Genomic DNA, 19,949 nt, shown 5'->3' with positions numbered 1-19,949 from the left:
TTGCAGTACAAAAAAATAGAAAACCTGATTTTCATTATTTTATGTGTTCATTAATATAATTCTAAAAGTTCTCTCTTCATTAGCAGACAGGAAAGAATGTTATGCAGGCAAAGGCTACAACTTTGTCCCGCTAGCTCTTCTCACCACATGTTTACGGAACCAAGAAATCAAATGATTTGGAGTTCAAATGCCCTATGCTATGCCTTTGTTCCTGATCTTACCATATGGATTTTGTTAAATAAATAAAATAATTTAGAAAAATGTTTCTCAGAGGGAAAGAAGAATACCATTTAGTTTGGAAAAAGCCAAACAATATCTATCTTTTTTTGGTAAGAAAAAACTACGGAAGATCTAAGGTCAAGGAATACTTTGGCTGGTGAGGATAATTAGAAGATAATGTTAGACAGCTGAGTAAGGAACATGAGTATAAAAATGATTGGGAACCAGTGATTTAGAAGAAATACATTGATTTGATAGTGGGTAGGAGTGAAGGGACAAGGAAGAAAATGCAAGTATAAGTAGAAGAAAATATAATAGGCACCTGAAAGTAAGCAAAGATTTTCTTGTAGAAAATGAGAAAGCATTTCTTCAGTTTAATAATACAAATGGTGGGGGCCAGCCCTGTGGCCGAGTGGTTAAGTTCGTGTGCTCTGCTTTGGCAGCCCAGGGTTCACAGGTTCGGATCCTGGGTGCAGACCTACACACCACTCATCAAGTCATCCTGTGGCGGCATCCCGGCAGAAGAACTAGAGTGACTTGCAACTAAGATATCTAGGATATACAACTATGCAGTGGGGCTTTGGGGAGGGAAAAAAAACTGAGGAAGATTGACAACAGATGTTAACTTAGGGCTACTCTTCCTCAGCAAAAAAGGCATACCTTAAAAAATAATAATAAAAAAATGGTGGATTGTGAAATATTATTTTAAAATAAATGGCTGCAGACAAAGAGCAGCCATCCCCTCCCACCTCTCTCATAATATAACTGCATTAACATTTTAATTTCTAGCGACAATTTTCCTAAAGTAAGAAACTGCTATACTCTTCAGTTAGCTTTCTCCTACCATCTATAAGTTATTAAGTATTGAAAAATTAAAGCCATAATTTTCTCCCTTAAACAACTGTTACTTAAGAAAATCTTTAGAAAAAAAGATTTCTATGACTGAGGAATTTATTTTATCGATAGTTTAAATCATTAAATATAGACTACCTTTGTTCTCAGGGCATTCTTATAGATGTTAGCTAGCTGATGAAATTTTATTTTAAAATCGTGTACAACTAATACATTTTAAAAGTAATACTCTGATGAAAGGCAGGAAGATGGCAGCATGGTCCATGATTACACAATCAAACTAAATGAGGGGTTAAGCCAGTATTGAATGAATTCATATATTCACTCAAGAAACATTTGTCTGAATGCCTATGATGAGAAAGGGATAAAGCTAAGTGAAGAAGATGAGAGAGGGTACAAACAGGAATACAGCGGCAAACCTAAGGAATTATAAAATTTTACTAGGGAAATCAGATAAATGAACATCTACACAATACAGAGTATGTCAAAATTAATGTTGTTAGTAGAGATATATCATAGGGTACAAGAGACAAAGACATTGGCTCAGATTTGAGAAGGTTCTGAGAGGTGATATATAAGCTGATGGCAATGACACATTCTTGTATATACTATGGTCTATGTGTGTGGCAGGAGTAAAATGGGGAGTGGGGCAAAGTAGGGAAAAAAAGGATTTTTTTGCCCAGAGAACAAGAGGATCAAAGGTGCAGAGATGTGAGAGATGATAAAATATACAGAATACTGTGTGGTTAATATTGCTGTAAAAGAGGTTAGAAAGTCAGGATGTGGCTAGTTCTTGGAAAGTCTTGAATGCCTTACTAGAGTTTTAGCTTTGGCACTGGGAAACTACTAAAGGTTTCTGAAAAAGGGAATGGCTATTTCTATCCACATTTTAGAAAGATAATGCAGAACCACTGAAGGTTTCTGAAAATGTGAATGACGTGTTTCTAACTACATTTTAGGATGATCACTCAAACTGTATTAATTTTGAGAGGGCAAGAAACTCAAGGAAGATAAGTTCGGAAGGTATTATAACAGTCCAAGCAGCAGGTGACTGGTGTTTAAGCTTATGCAGAAAAAAAGAGAAACAAATATGAAAAGTTTTTTAAGATAAAGCCAATGGGTCCAGTGAGGATTTGATACTAAAGACAAAACAGGAAGGAATAATAAAAAGAAAACTGATGACATCAAATGATACAAGTACACTGCAGAACGACTAAGAAGAGCGTATTGGGTAAAGGCTATTAGTGGCCACGGAAGGAGCTACTGCCGTGAGATGACGAGAGCGGAAGGAACAGGTGGCTGCTCTTCACCAAGGTTTTGTGCCCCAGGTCCCGTTCTCAGTCTAATGAAGTCTACAGACCTCTTGTCAAAATAATGCTTTTAAATGCATAAAATAAAAACATACATTGCATCACAAAGAAGCCAATTATATTAAAACACAGTCATCAAAGTATGTAAAAACTGTGATACAGTGAAATAGATGCCTGTTTATTAACAGAGTGAAATAAAAAGATGTACCAGCAGAGCTAATAACTACCATAATTCTGAAGTAGTTAAAAGTGAAAATATTTAACTATTTACTTCAACTGTGACAGGGCAATATTTATGATTTCTTTGGGTGATAAAGTCATATATACTGTTTTTAACATTAGGTTTGTGGCTTAGATGCATAATTGAGGGAAATGCTAAATTTCAGTTAGAGGATATGAATATAAAGATGTACATTTTTTCCCAACCAACATCACAGAATGCGCAGATTCTATGCATGGACCCTTTAGGGAACCACAGAGCGTAGGTTAAAAACTCCAGTTGGGAAGTAAGCATGTACTGAAGAAGAGATGATAGCATATGTACTCTTTTAGTAAGTTTGGCAGGAAAGGAATAAGACATAGAAAGATATTTTGGGGGGTGGTAGGGAAGGATAAGTTCTTTTTCTTTTCTTTATTTTAAGAACTTTAAACTAGGAAAATGGATTCAGTGGGGCAGGAGAGAAAAAAGGTATGCATATCTGTGTATGAATGAATGAGAATAACAAGAAAACAATAACTTAGAGGAAAGAAAGAAGGATGAGCAGTGAAGTGGGAAAACCACAGACTTGGTTCGGTTGGGCAAATGTTGGTTCTCCTTTATCCTGTAATTCTGTTAAAACTGACCAGCCTGTACCCTCAGCTCTGCAGCCCTTCCTGGCCTCCGCAAGACCCAGCGGGCCAGGATGACCAGGGTGCAGAGTGAAAGATGAGGAGAAGGACCTCTGGCAGGAACAGCCAGTCCTCAGGAGCAAGAGCTTCATTTTTGCTACTCTTCTGCCTCCTTTACTAACACATCTTCAGTCTTCTTTACTGATTCTCAAGATATCTAGAGGCTTAATGCTGCCGTGGGGCAGTCTGAATACTCCCATCCTACTTGCCCCTTCCTCTCTATCTCTCACCAAAAATCAAAACTCCAAAAGAAAGATCAGTGAGGGTACTGGGATGCTTACATGATTAAAGCAATTACTAAACATTCAGTGTGAAGGATTCGTGAGGAAGGAGCATAAGTGCAATGGATATTATAAGGATAGCTTGTTAAACCAAATGACTGTGAAGACAAAAAGATTGACGGGGCCGGCCCTGTGGCCTAGTGGTTAACTTCAGTGTGCTCTGCTTCAGCAGCCCTGGTTTTGTCCCCATGTGCAGACCTACACCACTTGTCAGTGGCCACGCTGTGGCGGCAACCCACATACAAAAAATGGAGGAAGGTTGGCACAGATGTTAGCTCAGTGCCAATCTTCCTCAGCAAAAAAAAAAAAAAAAAAAAAGACGAAAGACTGTTAGATATAAGAATCTTAGCATACTCCTGCTCTCTGGACCTCCTTCCTTCTCCCTGCACCTTTCCTCCTCCGGGGCTGTGTATGTTACTACTACTACGTGCATGGATAGAAGAGGGTGCAGGGAGGATAACATCAGCTTACCCCATTTCTCACTCTTGCAAGAGTTTCTTTTTTCCTTTTTTAAGTGATTTTTTTTTAAAGATTTTATTTTTTCCTTTGTCTCCCCAAAGCCCCCCGGTACATAGTTGTATATTCTTAGTTGTGGGTCCCGCGAACTTAACCACTCGGCCACGGGGCCGGCCCTTGCGAGAGTTTCTTAACCCATTGGGTTTGGCAAACAAAAAGCTCCTTTTTGGGAAGCAAATTTTTGGCAATTAAAAAAATTAATCAGTCTTCAGAACCAGTATTTCTAAAATAAGTAACTGACCATTTTATCTCCTAATTCTGATTATCTTTTTATGAGATAACATAAAATGTTGAGTAAGAAGCTATCATACAATGAGAAGAAAATTATTTCAGGATTTTGATGAAATGTAAATCCATGCTGAACCGTCCAGCTTATATTAGTTGTTTATCAGCAAATAAGAACCCAATCTATTAAAATGCACATAAAACTTAAGCACTCATTTGCGTTCAAAGTGGGAAATAAACATTTATGATCTACCTGCTATTTTGAGGAATGCTTGGGCCCAAGACTCAGCACCTGGGAGCACACTTGCCAACCTGGCACTCTGGCTTCTGGCTGTCACTCAGGAGTTCCAAAGTGCTTTCTCCACCTGCCACGTCTTCACTCAGGTGCCATCACAGCATGGGATGGTCGTGAAGCTAAGGTGCAGCTGCCAACCTGGCACAGGCTTCCCAGCCACCCGGGCCAGCAGTAAAATCTCCTACCTCAACCAAACTCACAAAATAAATTTTGTGAAACTGTTTCTTATAAGCTGATTCCTGATGCTTTTTCAAAAATCATACTTTAAACATATACTACCTTTAATCTAGTCTCTCAGTACAGAAAACCTTTCTAATTTGTGGATCAGGATACGATTCAAAGGCTAGCTGCCTCTTGTTCCCTGCTGACATTCTTATTCAAAAGGGAGGATTTAAAGCTGTTAGGACCAATCACAGGCTCTCTCTTTAATGTAATCAGAAGACTTGAAAGCACACTGAAAAGCAGGGAACTTAATGGGAAATCAAAGGGCAGTGATTTGAAGCATTTTGATTTTCTTCAAAAAAAAGTAATTTGTTAATTTTCTTAGTTACAGGAATCACTAGAATTGCCCCCACTCTCCATTTTCAGGAATGTGGAGTAATTTCTATAATTCTGATATTCCTCTTGGCCAGTTTATTCATCCCACCCATAAACAGGTCAGGAAAGAAGAGTTAATTTTTATTTGCAAAGCTTTCTAATTTTGGGGGTGAGAGTGGGGAGTATTCAAAGATGCTCACTGAAACACGGTAAACTGGTAAAGAGCATGGTCAGGGCCATGGAGAAACCACAGCTGCTGGCTCAGCTTCCAACCCCCAGGAAATCCTGGAAAACACACAGAAGGGCGCACCCCAGGGCCAAGAGGTATGGAGATCCACAAGCAGAGAATCCCTGTTCAAGGAACTCAAATACTTTTAAAACAAATAGGGAAATCAGCTTATTTTGAAAGCTACACCATCCTATCCTTACACAAAGATGACAAAAAGCCCTGACAATCCAAACCATTAGATCTACTTCTCCTCTCCACAGGCCTTAAATGATGATGATGGCACAACTGTAGTGTACAGAGGTATTTAAACAATAGCAGCAATCACAATGGCCCTTATCTCAAGAGCTCACATAAGAATTCACTATGGGCTGCCTGACTTCAAAATTGAGACAGAGACAGACATTTGCGCTAAAGCAACTTTTTCAAGGCACTTAGGAAAAACTCAAACCTAGAGAATGGAAATATACTCTGATATACATAAAAGTGAAAATTTAGCAGCAGATAGCCCAAAACCAATTTTAAAAATGCAGTATCTGTACATTAAAACTCTTCCAAATAACTCTGTAGTTAAAGACAAATAAAAAACAAAATTAAGGTCATTTAGAAATGGATGACAATAAAATTATAACCTATGGGATGTGGCCAAACTGATACTCAAAGAAAAATCAATGTGTAAATGTATTCAATAATAAAACAAGAAATTAAAAAAATGAAACATTTAAATCGGAAAGATTAAAATGAGCAAACAAACCAAAATTAAGGTGGACAAAGGAATAAAATTCAAAGTAGAAATAAACAAACTAGGAATCAAAAAAGAAACAAAGTAGAACTGGTTAATAAAATGGAGAGCTGGTTCTAAATGATGAGTGAATAAATGAATGAGTGAATAACCTAAATATGTGACCAAGAGGTCAGGAACTCTACAAATATGTAACGTTATAATGTAATGTTCAATGGGAGGGATTCTTTGCCAATAAATTCTTTATGCCAATAAATTAAGAATCCATAATCAAAGCTGACTTAAGAAAAGGTTGCAAGTGTGAATAACCATTTAAAAAATAAAAACTCTGTTAAAGATTTATACCCTCTATTCCACTCCTGACAAAGGATGCTCTACCTATAGGTTCTATGGGTATATTGCAGCAAAACCTCAAAGCATCCAGCAACTCCTATGTTACTTAGATTATTCTAGGGCACTGAAGAAAAGGGAAAGCATCTCAACTGGTTTATGAGGCTACCATAATTCTGATGACAAAACCCAACAAAGATAGCACCAAAGCTAACCAAATATATGTATAATCTTACTTATACTACACACAAAAGTTCTAACTATAAAAAAGGTAAATTATGTAGTATATTCAAATTATAATTACACACATTAACTGGGTAGATTTTATTCTATGATAATAGATTTTTCTAATATTGAACAACGTTGTTAAATCAATTCATTACATGTATTGATAAGAAGCTCTTGCACTGGATTGGGTGTGGAAGATGAGAGAGGGACATGAGAAACCAAGAACTTCTAGATTTTCAGTTTGAGCAGCTGAGAAGAAGGTAGTGGCACTTACTGAAGTGGGGAAGACATGGAAAGGAACAGACGTAGAAGGAGAAAAATTCTGTTTTAGATAATTTTTATTTCAGATACCAATAGCTATCCAAGTGAAGCTGTCCCAAGACAGCTGGGTAAAAAATGTCAGGATTGGAGACATAAATCTGGTACTTAGCATGTGGATGCTATTTAAAAATATAGTATTGGAAGGATGGAAGACCATAGAAAAAAGTAGACTCCAGGACCAAAATTTCAGTAAGCTAATGATAGAAAGACACTACCTAGATTTGTGAATACCATACTTTCATGTAGTATGTTTCTATACTTAAATCATTTTGTTAAACATGCTAAATTAGGACTTCAGCACAAACACAATTTAATAAAAACCTCATGATATCACAAGGTGGTTTTCCTGCTAGCCTCAAAACTTCAGTTTCAGTAGTACTGTCATTCTGGATATTTGTAAATTAGCTGAATCTTTTTTGGGGGGCAGCGGTTTTCAAACAGTGCTCTGAAAGAAGCCTAAGAGGCTGCATAAGGAGGGGACTGGGACCCTGATGCTAAAACTTCATCTGGATAAAGGGTTTTATTCCAGGGGGCAAAACTGATTCATTTACTTTTACTAATATTTTATAAATATGTAACAGTGGACAGTAGTGAAAAGAAGAGTAGGTCTCAAAGTTTATATCACTGAGACAAGGACAGAATCATTAAGTGGATTGAAAGCAGTAAAATTTCAGCTTTTCTGAAATTTAAGCCTTAAACTTACTGACTGTATGTTCAATTAAAAAAGAAAAGAACACGAGTCAAATGCTGAAACTATATTTTTGATGATGTGCCTAAAAGACACTTAGGGATTTAATAATTTAAGGGAGTCCTCCCATAATACATAAGTCTGTTTTCAAGTTTCTGACATTTAACTTTCATAGATATTTGCAGGAATATGTGTACATAAGAGGGGACACCTGTGTCAGAAGACAACAGCCATCGGCATTTAAGAAGTGAAATACCAGAGAGGAAGCCCCATTAAAATCAGAAATAATCCCAAATGCCTACTATTAATCAACACTGTCCTCTGACTTCAACCAATGCAATAAGACAAGAAAAAAAGAAGTAGAATTGAAAGACTGAAAAAAAATTGATATTATTATTGGGTTACTATTACATATCCTGGAAATCAAAAGACTCAAATGAAAAAGTGTTGGAACTAAGTCCTACAATTTAACTAACAGCACATAAGAGTTCAGTAAGGTAGCTAGATGGTTATTTAAAAATGAATTACTTTCCTTTATGCCAGCTACTACCAGGTATAAAATATAATACCAAGTATAAAATATAATGAGGGGAAATCGCATTCATAGCAAGTAGTGATAGCTAACATCTCTCAAGGACTTATGCTTCAATATTCATCATCACTTACTCTCCACAACTATGATATTACATATTACCATGATAATAGGTACTATCATCACAATTTTACAGACAAAGAAACTGAAGCTTAGTGAAATTATAAGAAATTTGCCCCAGATCACATAGCCAGTAGGTGTCAGAACAGGAAGTCAAATTCAGTCTCTTAGACTCTACAGACTGAGCTTCTTAACAGTACTCTGCGTTCTTGTCTATCAAATTAACAAGACAAGCTATGCAGGCAAGTGTGGATGAGTGCGGGAAATGGATATTCATGCACTGCTGATAAGAATATAAATTGGTGCAACTTTTCTAGAGGGCAGTTTGCATGATCATATCTAGGAATCTGTTGAAAATATATTCATTGATGTGTACAAAGATCTACATACATGAATATTTACACACTGTTGTTTGCAACAATAAAAACACAACGGGTCACACTCTAAATACTCAACAATATGAACTGGATTAAATTGCACTACTTGAGTATGTGGAATGCCATTCAGCCAATAAAAATAATCTTTTAAAAGGTTATTTAATGACACAGGCAAACATGATATACTGAATGAACAGCAAGAAACAAAACTACATATGCATACAAATTTTTTACAGGATGTGTTTATATTGGCTAAAAGATTTTAGCCAATGAAAACACTGATAACCAAAACTTTAAGTTATCTTTAGGTGAGAATTATAGATGACTTTCACTGTCACTTTAGATGTCTTCTGTATTGTAAAAACATGATCAAATGAATATGTTAAAATATTAAACTCAAAATTCGATTTTGAAAGATAAACTGAAGTAGTCAAAATAGTAGAAATGCAACTTAGAAAACACTGCCCCTATTTAAAACTAGTTTTTCCTAGGCATGATATTGCTAATTTTAACATACTTTACACCCATGATTTTTACATTACTTAAGGCATTTTTTCTATCTTAGGAAAACCAGAAATATATCTACTTTATCAAAATACATAATTTATTACACATTTTAAGCATTGTAGGTCTGTACTAATCATTTAAAATTACAGCAAAATTCCAGAAAGTATCTAATACATAAGATCACCAACTCAGTGAGGCCAGCACAGAAAATGATAACTTAAAGATAAACCAGAAAATGTCTAAGTCAACAATGGGGAGGCAGCCTCAATTACACGGGGAACTGTCCCTCTAAGTGTACAAAATAATACAAATAAATTATAAAGTAAAAGCCAAGATTTGAAACAGACTAAGTAACAGAATAAGGATAAATTTAAGCCCACGTAATTTTGAATAGGAAATGAGTACAGATGACTAAGAACAAAGAACAAAAACTAATTTTAGCTTCACCCTAAAAGACACGAGGCAACAGATTTGAAAGCCGTTTGAACAATCTTAAATATAAACTGACAAATTAAAAGCAGTGACAGTAAACCTGGTTTTATAGAAATTTTTTATCTGGTAATCCCAATTACTCAGAACACAATCAGGAGCCAGTGAATAAGTAGACACAAAAACAAAACAAATAAATAAAATCTCTGTACAATCGAATCAATGGATACTGCTAAATCATTTCATAATACTACTGAGAGCCTTCTCTGTGCCCGGCACTTTCACACGCATTATCTTCGGTCAGTAAAAACAACTCTGCAAAGTACATAGTGTTGGATGGATGAGAAATCAAAGAGGAACTGAGAGTCTTGCCAAGGGTCCCAGCCAGCAAGGGGCAGAGCCGGGTTCAAATCCAGGTCTAGCTGACTTCAGAGACCCCATCTGCTCTGCATAAAGTGCAATCTTTCAGTTCTCCACCCCAGACTATCTGAGCCTCCTATACGCCTTTAACCCCACTGCCTAAATACTTTTATTTTAGACAGAACTCTAGCTGTTGTCGTTCAGTTTCACAGTCCACAGCAGAGATCTGCTGCAAATTAGGGGGAGGGAGTGAGAATGTCAGCAAGGAACAGCTAACATCAAGAAGAAAAGACCAAAAGTCACTGATCGAAGTCATTGAGTCCTGCTGCCACCGCCATCTAAAGGTCAAAAAAAGAGCATAAGATTATTGTTATTTAGTTTAGGATAAATCAGAAATCTTGATAACCTTGGGCAAGTTACTTTTCATCTCTAGGCAGCAGTTCCATCACCTGGAAGATAGGCAAAACAACAGTGTAAACCTTACAGAATTGCTGTAAAACTAAATTAGATAATGTAAGTAAAGTGCTTAATACTGTGCCCGGCATACAGTTAGTACCCAATAAATGTCAGTTATTATATTCCATAATAAGTGAAATTATAGGCTACATAATATTTGAAGGTGGAAAAATATAATCAGGTGTACAAAGTCTTCCATTTAAAATAGTTAAAATTTTTGCTCTTGAAGACTCTACAGACTAAATTTTTAGAAAATATACTTTTAAAATCTCCTTCTCCTGCTAAGTGGTGTAGATAAGGTTAATTATCTTCTTATGGGGCAAATATGTAGGGCCCCTCAAGAAACCACATCATACACTCTAAGTTAATTTAAAAATGTGTGGGCACCAGGGCCGGCCTGGTGGTACAGTGGGTAAGTTTGCATGCTCCACTTTGGTGGCTGGGGTTCACAGGTTCGGATCCTGGGTGTAGACTTAGCACCACTCGTCAAGCCACATTGTGGTGGCATCCCACATAACATAGACGAAGACTGGCAACAGATGTTAGCCCAGAGCCAATCTTCCTCTCCAAAAAAAAGAAAGAAAGAAAGAAAGTATGGGTACCAATTGTGTTGTTTGCTCTGTGCTGATTATTGTGACCATCTCTTAACTATCTACTGGCTTTTGTCCATCCCAACCACACCAGCAGATTCATTTAAAGTACTATATGAACTTTAATAATAAAAATACATCCATGAAGTGTCTACTATGTGCCAAATGCTGTACAAGACTCGAGATAAACCAATGTAGACCAGCGTCCTTGCCCTCAGGAAGCTTAAAGGCTATGAAGAAAAAAATCCTAGGCACGGTATAAGGTACTGTTACCAACATTTTGTATTATCAGCTAATCCTTATGACAAATCTACTGTAGGTAGTATTTTCTCTGCTTTGTAGATGAAGAGGAGACACACAGAAAGCAGAAAAGAAATAAAGAAGAAACAGTTAACTATCACCAAATATGCAGGTGTTATGGAGGAATAGGCGCATTTTGAAAACACAGGAGAGTAAGGAAATTTGCCTGAAGCTGGGGGATTCAGAAATGCTTGTGTTTTTACTTAAAAATCCAAAGAAAAATTCTGTAAAGTATAACTACAGGAATAAGAAATCAGGAAGAGTATTTATCAACATATCTATGGAAGTTGTTTCTGCATAAGGAGATTCCAGGTGGCGTAAATTGTCTCTTGGCTTTTTCTTAACCAACTTGTACTACTTTAATAATTTAAAATATAAGTAGATAAAAAAGTCAGAATTAAAATTAGAGTTTAACAGTCACCTAAAAAACTGTCGAAAAATCTGAAAGTTAGTAGTGCATTCAAACGTGGGATGAAACCAGCGCTCTCACTTTTTGCTAATGGGCAGACATATCAATACAACTTTCCTGGAAAGCTTGTTGCCATCAAAAACCTTAAAGTTTATTCTCTTTGATCATTACTTCTAGGAATCCATCCTAAGAACACAGATGCAGAAAGAAATTTTTTACTGGGATGTTCTATTAAAGCATTATTATATTAAAATATTGGGAAAAAATGTCTAACAAATAGGAAAATGATTAAATAAAATGACGTTCTTAGGAAGAGAATGTTTGAAATATTTTTAAAGTTATGAGAAAATCCTTAGTATATGTTAAATGGGGATGGGAAGGTGGGATACAAAGCTCTATAAACAGTATAATTCCAATTAGACAAGGAAGGGATATAGTATCTTTTTAGAACCAAACTCCCAAGAGAGAGAATTCCATTATATTGTTGAAACCTCACAACGACAGACAAATTTATTAACACGCATTAGGTTACAGAGACCTTAATATTTGGTTAAAACAAGGACTTAGCCTACGTTGGAACCCGTTCTACCATTATTAACTGTGAGATCTCCAGCAAGTTATTTAACCACACCGTGGTTTGGTTTTCTCATCAGAAAAAAAAAGAGTATTGAAATACTTCTTCACAGGAGTGCAGTAAGTACTAAACGCATGAATACATGGAGAGCACTCTGAACAAAGCTTGGCACAGTGAGCACTACCTACTGTTATCAGTCTTAAACTACAAAACGGCGTAAACCAAGTGAGATCTAGGCTGAGGCCTGAACAAGGAGGTGTGGGCCAGGCAACAGGTGAGGCAGGATAGGGGAAAATGTCCCAGGCAAGCAGGAGGACGTCGGGATTTTCTGCTTGTTCCCCATCCACCCTTAGAGAGTTGATACTTAAGGGCAGAACGCTTTGAATGTTCACACATCTGCTTATGGGTTTTGCTTTAGGCTAGTCCACTAGGCACAAGAAGTACTGTCAGTGTTGTGACGTAAAACCAAGTATCCTGTGCTTTATGGGTGATTACTCTCTATTTTAAGAAAGTAAGACAATCCTGTCAATGCAGACAAAAGTTAGAAATTCATCATAATGTTGTTAGTTCTCTCGGTCATAGGATTACACGTTTTTAAAATTCTTTATACCTCTCTATCTTCTGTAAGTTTTTCACCATAAGTACATTACATTTCTAGAGTCAGAGATAAGAGTTGTAAAAATCAATAAAAACCACTACTCATAAAAAAAGCTTTGAGATTTTTGCCAAAAAGCACTCCTTTTGGTGGACTACACTGCTGTTAAAACACCTGCCATGCCGGACTGAAATTGTCTTTGGATTTGCCTTCCTATGGACGGAAGCAACCTGCCGAAGGGACTTGGTCCTCGCCTTCAACCTATCTGGCCAGACAGGATTTGCGTGTTCTCTTGTCACTGGAGTACTTTGCAGAAAATCTTTCATTCCGGCTAACTGTCATGCATCTCTTAATTTTCAGACGATGTGTGTCGACATATGAACACACACACAATGACACACTTTGGAGAACAAACTGAAAACAGAATCACAGAGGCAGAACTGCCCAGTGTTAGGGCATGGGTTATAAAGTCAGACTGTCTGGGTTCAAACTCTCTTCTGCAACTTACTAGCTGTGTGACTTTGGGCAAGTTTTTTAAACTGTCTGTGTTTCAGTTTCCTTATCTACAAAACAAAGATAAAAACCATGATTAGCATGGTGTCTGGCACACCCGAGTACAATATATAATAGGTATTATTATGTTAGCCATAAAAGCCAAAGCAAAGATAGAGAACTGATATTGCCACATCACAGATCTATAAGTTATCTTTATGTCATCAGATCCAAAATTTACTGTGTGCCAGCCAGTGTGTACTTTTCATACGCTATCTCATTTAACTAGTTCAATAATCCTATAAAGTTGGTTTTTTTAAAAAAAATCATACTGAATGACCAAGGTATTGGAGATATATTCTAGGATGAGACAGATTTTTTTAAAAATCACATTCTCAATTATTCATCATTTCCTTGAACTGTTACTAGTGAAACAGTAGCAATGATTATAAAATGTTTTTTGCTGAATCTTAAAAGTTTAGCTTTTTAAAGGCATGAGATTTTATATGCTGTAGGTCTAGGAGGCATATCAGCACTTAAAACACGAGATTTTTTAGAACATTTGGTAGATTTGAGATCAACCTTAGAATCTCAGTATTTTAGGTTTAAATTTGGAATCCTGATTTAATAAATTTTTGTTGTTCACAGACCTTCTTTCTTACTTAATATTTCTCTTTCCAATAAAAAACTATACTCTGAAACTGTCTTTGGCACCTTAACCCTTAACCACCCACTACTCTTTTTTTTTTTTTTTTTTTGGAGGAAGATTAGCCCTCAGCTAACTACTGCCAGTCCTCCTCTTTTTGCTGAGGAAGCCTGGCTCTGAGCTAACATCCGTGCCCATCTTCCTCTAGTTTATACGTGGGACGCCTACCACAGCATGGCTGCCAAGCAGTGCCATGTCCGCACCCGGGATCCGAACCAGCGAACCCCGGACCGCCGAGAAGCGGAACGTGCGAACCTAACCGCTGCGCCACCGGGCCGGCCCCAACCACCCACTACTCTTATCTTCTGCTGCAAGATGCTCCAGACACACTGGGCCAACCACCCCACTCCTTGCTTTCCTGCCACCATCCCTTGACTCACAGTGTTCATTTGGAAATGACTCCCACCAAGTTCTACCTACTTGAATCCTACCTTTAAGCCCTGGCATGCAGCCCTCCCCAGTACTTGAATCTCTTACTTCTTCACTCCTGGTACTTAGCATATTCCATCTAGCATTATGCTCTATCTGTTCATAATCTCTCTCCTTTCAGAAGTCAAGGGCCTCACATAGCACCTAGATTGATACTAAATAATCATTTGCCAAGGGAACAGAACATTACTAGTCTCAAAAAACCAGTAACTACAGATTAGTTCACAATCCTAAATTCTAACACTAAAAGAATAAAAAAATCTACATAATATCTCATGTTTGTTTCTTTAAAACTGCAATCAAATTAGCATGAAAGTAGAATTCTTCTGAATTTATGTACCAAAACAACGAAAAATAATAAAGAGTATAAAATGATATAAAAGGGTATAAAAATGGTTATAAAAAGCTCTAAAATGATAGCAACACTTTTACATCTGTTATAGTAATTAAAATTAATGTAGAAACCATTGTGGTCTGCTAGAATGAAGACAAGGTAACCCAGTTGAGAATGAGAAAAATATTTTAAAAATATAATTTCCTTGGGGTCCAATTTGGCAGATGCAATCCATGAAAACATAGCTCCAAAGGAGCTATTAACATAACATAGGATATTTTTATTAGTCTGGTAATTAAAACAAAAATGTAGAAAAAGGAAATGACTAATAAAAACTCCTATCAGCATACAAACATTCCAAGTTTCTGTTTCCTATTCTTTAATATTTTCCATTATAATTAAAACAGTCTCATTAGACTTTCATTAATAATTGCAGGTTAAAAAACACTGGCTGCTTTTTTGTTGTTTTGTTTGAAAGTTCATTTTACTTTGCTTATAATGTTTAAGTACTTTTGTGATGACCAGATAACAGAGGTAGAATTGTGACTGACTTTGAAAGTAAAATCCATTCTTAAATTAAGTAAAAATGCTCAACCAAACATTTTGAGTTACAGATACACAAATAGTTACTAGACCATTCTGATATGTTGAAGTTACCTTCACATAAAGATGTGAGATTTAGGAAATTTAAAATAAGAATGCCAAATTGGAAGAAAACAGGTGAATAGAGAGGCCAGTCTGAAATAGGCATTGACCTGGGGTTAGCACAATAAAATAATTTTACAAATATTTGGTGATGCTGTCTTTATATCCAAACATCAGATAAAACTAAAATTAAGAAATTGCTACTAAAATTAGTTGTATAGGTAAGTGATCAAATAAATGGAAGTCACACCCATTAAACCTTAAATAGTTTAAGACTTAAAGAAAATATAACACACTTCTTGTGGTTCTTGGAAAGTCTAAAAAATATGTTTGACGCATATCCACTGTTTTCCGTCTATAATATGCATTGGAAAAACTAAATAGGGAAATAAATGAAGAACTCTCCCAAATTTCTAAATATACAGTACTTAGCCCCAAGTATATCTGCATCTATTCTAAGATGGTAAGAAAAAAAAAATCTGAATCAATAGGCGCCTCACGGGCCTGGGGATACTCCAACACAGTCTTGCGACCAATAGGAAAACTTTCCCTAAATCTGGATTAGTATTTCATCTCTTTATCACAAAACACAGAGCACAAACCCGGATTGTTCATGCTTACCCAAATGGCAAGAAATCCAGCTGGAGTAATCAGTACTTGGAAGCTAAGACTGTATTTTAAGGACTTAAAGGGGGGTGAAGGATGAGACAGTTTAGGGAAGAAAAGCGGGATTCATTTCTCCAAGTTATATTTTGACACCTCTTTGTAGGGAGTTCAAAATGCGAAGCAGCCCAGCTGAAATGAACGCAGGGTGGAAATGGGAATTCGGCTGCAGACGGAGGGGTGAGGCGCGCAGGAGGGGCGAGGAGGCTGGGTGAGGGGTTTTCGTTAGGGCCGGCCTGGGGCTGGCGGCGGTTCGGATGGAGGGATGGATGAGAAACGCTAATGGCTGGGGCTGGATCCGAGATGTCGGAGGATGCCTCACCCCACGAGCGCGCGCGGGTCTGAGCCGCCGGCGCAGGGCTGTGGGGCCGTTTCCATCCGGGGCGCCCGAGCTCGCCTCCATGTTCGGCAGCAGTGCCCCGAGGCGGGCGGGAGTGGACCGGTGCCCTAGGCCGCGGGACCCGGGCGACCGGCCTCCTCTGCCCGAGATCCCGGCGGCCACGGCTCTGCCCGCGGCGAGGATGCGCTGGGCTTTCCGCTCGGCCTCACCCGAGTCCTGGAGCCGCAGGAGCTCAGTGACTCGACCTCCGGGTCCGAAGATCACCCGGCGCGGCCACCCCAGCCCCGGGCCCTCCGCCCGGCGCTCGGGCGCGGCCTCCTGGCTCGCGGCCCTGCCCTCGCCCGGCTCCCTCAGGGCCACTCTCGCCGCTGTCGGCCCCCCGCCCCTTCCCGAGGGACAAACCTGGGGGCCGCTACTCCGCATGGCCGAGCCCGCGAGGCAGCGGCTAGCCGGCGTCGGGGCCCGCAGCGCCAGCGGCCACCTCGGCCCTCCCCGCGCTGAGCCGCGCCCGCCCGCGCGCCCCCTCCCCGCGTCCGCGGCCCGCGCCCCCTCCCCCGTCTTGCACAACTCACTGCCCGCAGCGCGCGCAGCCGGAGCTCTTGCTCAACCTACTTGCAGCCTCTTCTCAGCAGCCATCACAACATGCCCTGGAAGCCGGGCAGCCCCGACCCTCCGGCGGGCGGCCGCCTGTCGCCTCCGCCCTGGGCCGCCGCGGCCGCCGCTAGGGCGCGGGACGAGCGGGAGGCTCCCCCATGTCGCCCGGCCGGACGGCCGGCCACACGCCGGGCCCCGGCTCAGGCGGCCCGGGCCCTGGGCCCCGCCCGCCGCCCGCGCCGCAGCTCCGCGGACGAGAGCGAACCTGGCTCGGCCGCCCGCCGCCTCGCTGCTCGGCCGCCCGCAGCCGCCGCCGCCGCCGCCGCCGCGTCCTCCTCCCTTTCCCTCTTCCCTTCTCCTCCTTCGCCTCCTCTGAAGCCGAGGTTGGCAAACCAGCACCTGCTGCTGGAGATCACCGAGAACTGAAACAGGAAACCCCGAGCCAAGGGGAAAACCCGGGAGGCGTGGAGAGGGGTGAGGGGAGCTGCTGGAACCTGTCGGGCTCGACCCGGCCGCTCGGGCTGCCCAGGTTCCCGCGCCTCCTCCCCTCGCGCCCATTCCCTCCTCGGGCCCAGCCCGGGGGTCCCGACCTCCCCCCGACCCCGCGCTGCCCCAGCCCTGCCCTGGAGGGCGCCTCTCCGCTCGGCAACACCCCCTCCACCAGCAAGAACACGGATCATTCCCTGGGAGCTCAAGGAAATCGAGAGGCTGCCTTCATAGAGCAAGCTTCCCGTGGTTGTTTGCTTCTTATCAATATTTTGTAATGAGGAAAAACCATCCCCGGCGTTGGCGAGACCAAGAAGGGAACTTAAACAAATGAAGCTGTTGGGACTTCACCCAGGGGAAGGACTTCTTTCAGTAAGGAAACTTGCCTTGTTGGAAATGGCAACATGTCAAAATCGAGGTCAAACCCAGGATAAATCCAGATCTCTTTTGGGAGGCTGGGGGGAGACAGCCCTCTACACCGAGTTAGGCTCTTGAGCTGCAAGTATGAAAGGCACTGAAAGCAGAGAGCCTTTCTCCTGTGAATTGTACAACGCCTAGCACAATCTAGGTCAACATTCAGAAATGTTGAAATAATCTTATTCACCTGTCTGTGGAATTGTCACCAGGCGCCTCATTCCTAGCCTCAGGCAGGATGCATGGATGCATCTGCTTTTGGAGTGAAAGGAAGGGGAACTTACCAGGATTGTGCTCCTACCATGTGCCACAGACTAGGTAGCCTGTGTTAAATGCATGATCTCGTTTAAGTGTCTCCACTGCCACATGAGCTAGCTATTATAATCCCCTTTACTCACCAGAAAATTGAGGTTAGAAAAATTTCCCAAAATTACACAGCTTGAAAATAGAGTCTAGGTCCGTCTGCATCCAAAGCACATATTTGTTTCACTGGACCAGAGTTCATGCCTTTGATCACACTTTTCACCTTAAATAAAATCATTTCTTGACTCTCTGAATTGTTTCAGTAGGGCATATATGGTTTAAGCCTGGATCTGTTGAATTTGCTTGGGCTACTTAATGATAGTGAAATCCATGATGCTTACTGGGCTCAAACTTTGTAGTTTCCAGTTTAAAAAACTCTGCCCTTGTGGCTCAGTTGACCAGCACAGATGTCCCCACCTCTTTGGACAGCATCTGTTGCTCTTTGGCTATTGATGGTGGCGTTCCAGCTGAGGGCATCCTACTGCGTGGTGCCCATGGGCGTTCTGATGCTGCAAGATGAAAGGAGAGCATCTTCCTGAGCCTGCTTTCCACTTCAGTAAGCCAGTCTTGGGGTCTATTAAACAGACTGGTAGACTTCTTTTAGGATATATGAGAGCTCTCTGGTCCTTGTTTTTAGTACCACCTCTAAGATTCAGGAAGTCTGGCAACCCGCTCTCTGTGGCCAGGTCAGTTTTGATTGACAGGAAGGGAGGGATGTTTAGGGGATGCTTTCCTGTTCCCTGAGCCAAACGCTCAGAACTCTCTTGAGCAGTATTAGGGAGTCCCAGGGACTTAGAAAGAGGCTAACTGGCTGACAACAATAAGTGACAGCATCTGTGGCATAAATTTAGTGACATCAGGAAGTTCCCCTACTCCATAATGTACTGCCCACACAGTCTACCTTATTTCCCTCCATTGACTCAACTGAATTCCATTCAGTGTTGATTAAGCATGGTTATAGACCAAGGCACTGTATTAGGTCCTTTGGAGGTAAAAAACATGAATAATTATTATAATTGCTAACATTTAGTGAATGCTTACCATGTTCCAGGCACTATTCTAAGCACTTTGCATATGTTCTCTCACATAACACCTACAAAACCCCTGTGAGGGAATAACTATCACTATTTCCATTTCAGAGTTGAGAAAAATGAGACCAAAATTACAGTCAGTAAATAACAGCGCAAGGATTAAAATGTAGGCAGTGTGACTCTAGGATCAGGACCCATTATGTGAATAAGAAACAGTAACTGCCTTTAATTACCTCACTATGTAGTTGGAGAGAGAAAAACATATGAAAGTTAAAAGAAAACTAAGACAAGAGAATTTGTAAGTGTTAAATATGTGCCACGGGTAATAAACACAGTGAAGGATCAGAGGACAGAGGAATCACTTTAGGTTGGAGGGGTTGGGAAGAATTACATAGTAGATGATTCTGGGTTTCAAAAAGGTGAAATTTAAGCTGAATAATGATGACAAATAGTATTTTGATAAGCAAAGAGGATAAGGAAGGGCACTTTAATGGAACGGCGTAAACAAAGATAAGAGTGCCCGGGAAATTTGCAAAATAGGGATAAAAAAAGCTGGATAGGAAAAAGTAGGACCAAATTGCACAGGGACTTGAAACAAGAGGGGG

The 19,949-nt window shown here is 40.0% G+C and overlaps 1 protein-coding gene across 3 annotated transcripts in view; it reads right to left on the bottom strand.

Moving 5' to 3' along the window:
* ZC3H12C (zinc finger CCCH-type containing 12C) overlaps positions 1-17,431 on the bottom strand; it is a 68,007-nt gene extending 50,576 nt beyond the window's left edge. The window contains exon 1 of one of the 3 annotated variants that reach the window (XM_046637998.1): positions 17,376-17,431. Coding sequence is in view for 2 of the 3 variants with exons in the window: in XM_046637996.1 (XP_046493952.1) it covers positions 17,129-17,152 (24 nt within the window). In the remaining variant the exon portion in view is untranslated. Of the gene's footprint in view, positions 1-16,918; positions 16,992-17,128 lie in introns of those variants that run through there. The other 2 variants (XM_046637996.1, XM_046637997.1) reach the window with 2 other exon arrangements.
* Positions 17,432-19,949: the final 2,518 nt, after the last annotated feature.

The sequence above is a fragment of the Equus quagga genome, chromosome 14, assembly GCF_021613505.1.
Source record: "Equus quagga isolate Etosha38 chromosome 14, UCLA_HA_Equagga_1.0, whole genome shotgun sequence".
NCBI lineage: Eukaryota > Metazoa > Chordata > Mammalia > Perissodactyla > Equidae > Equus > Equus quagga.
Note: the sequence above shows the minus strand (reverse complement) of the source record. Positions and strands in the feature narration are given on the sequence as shown.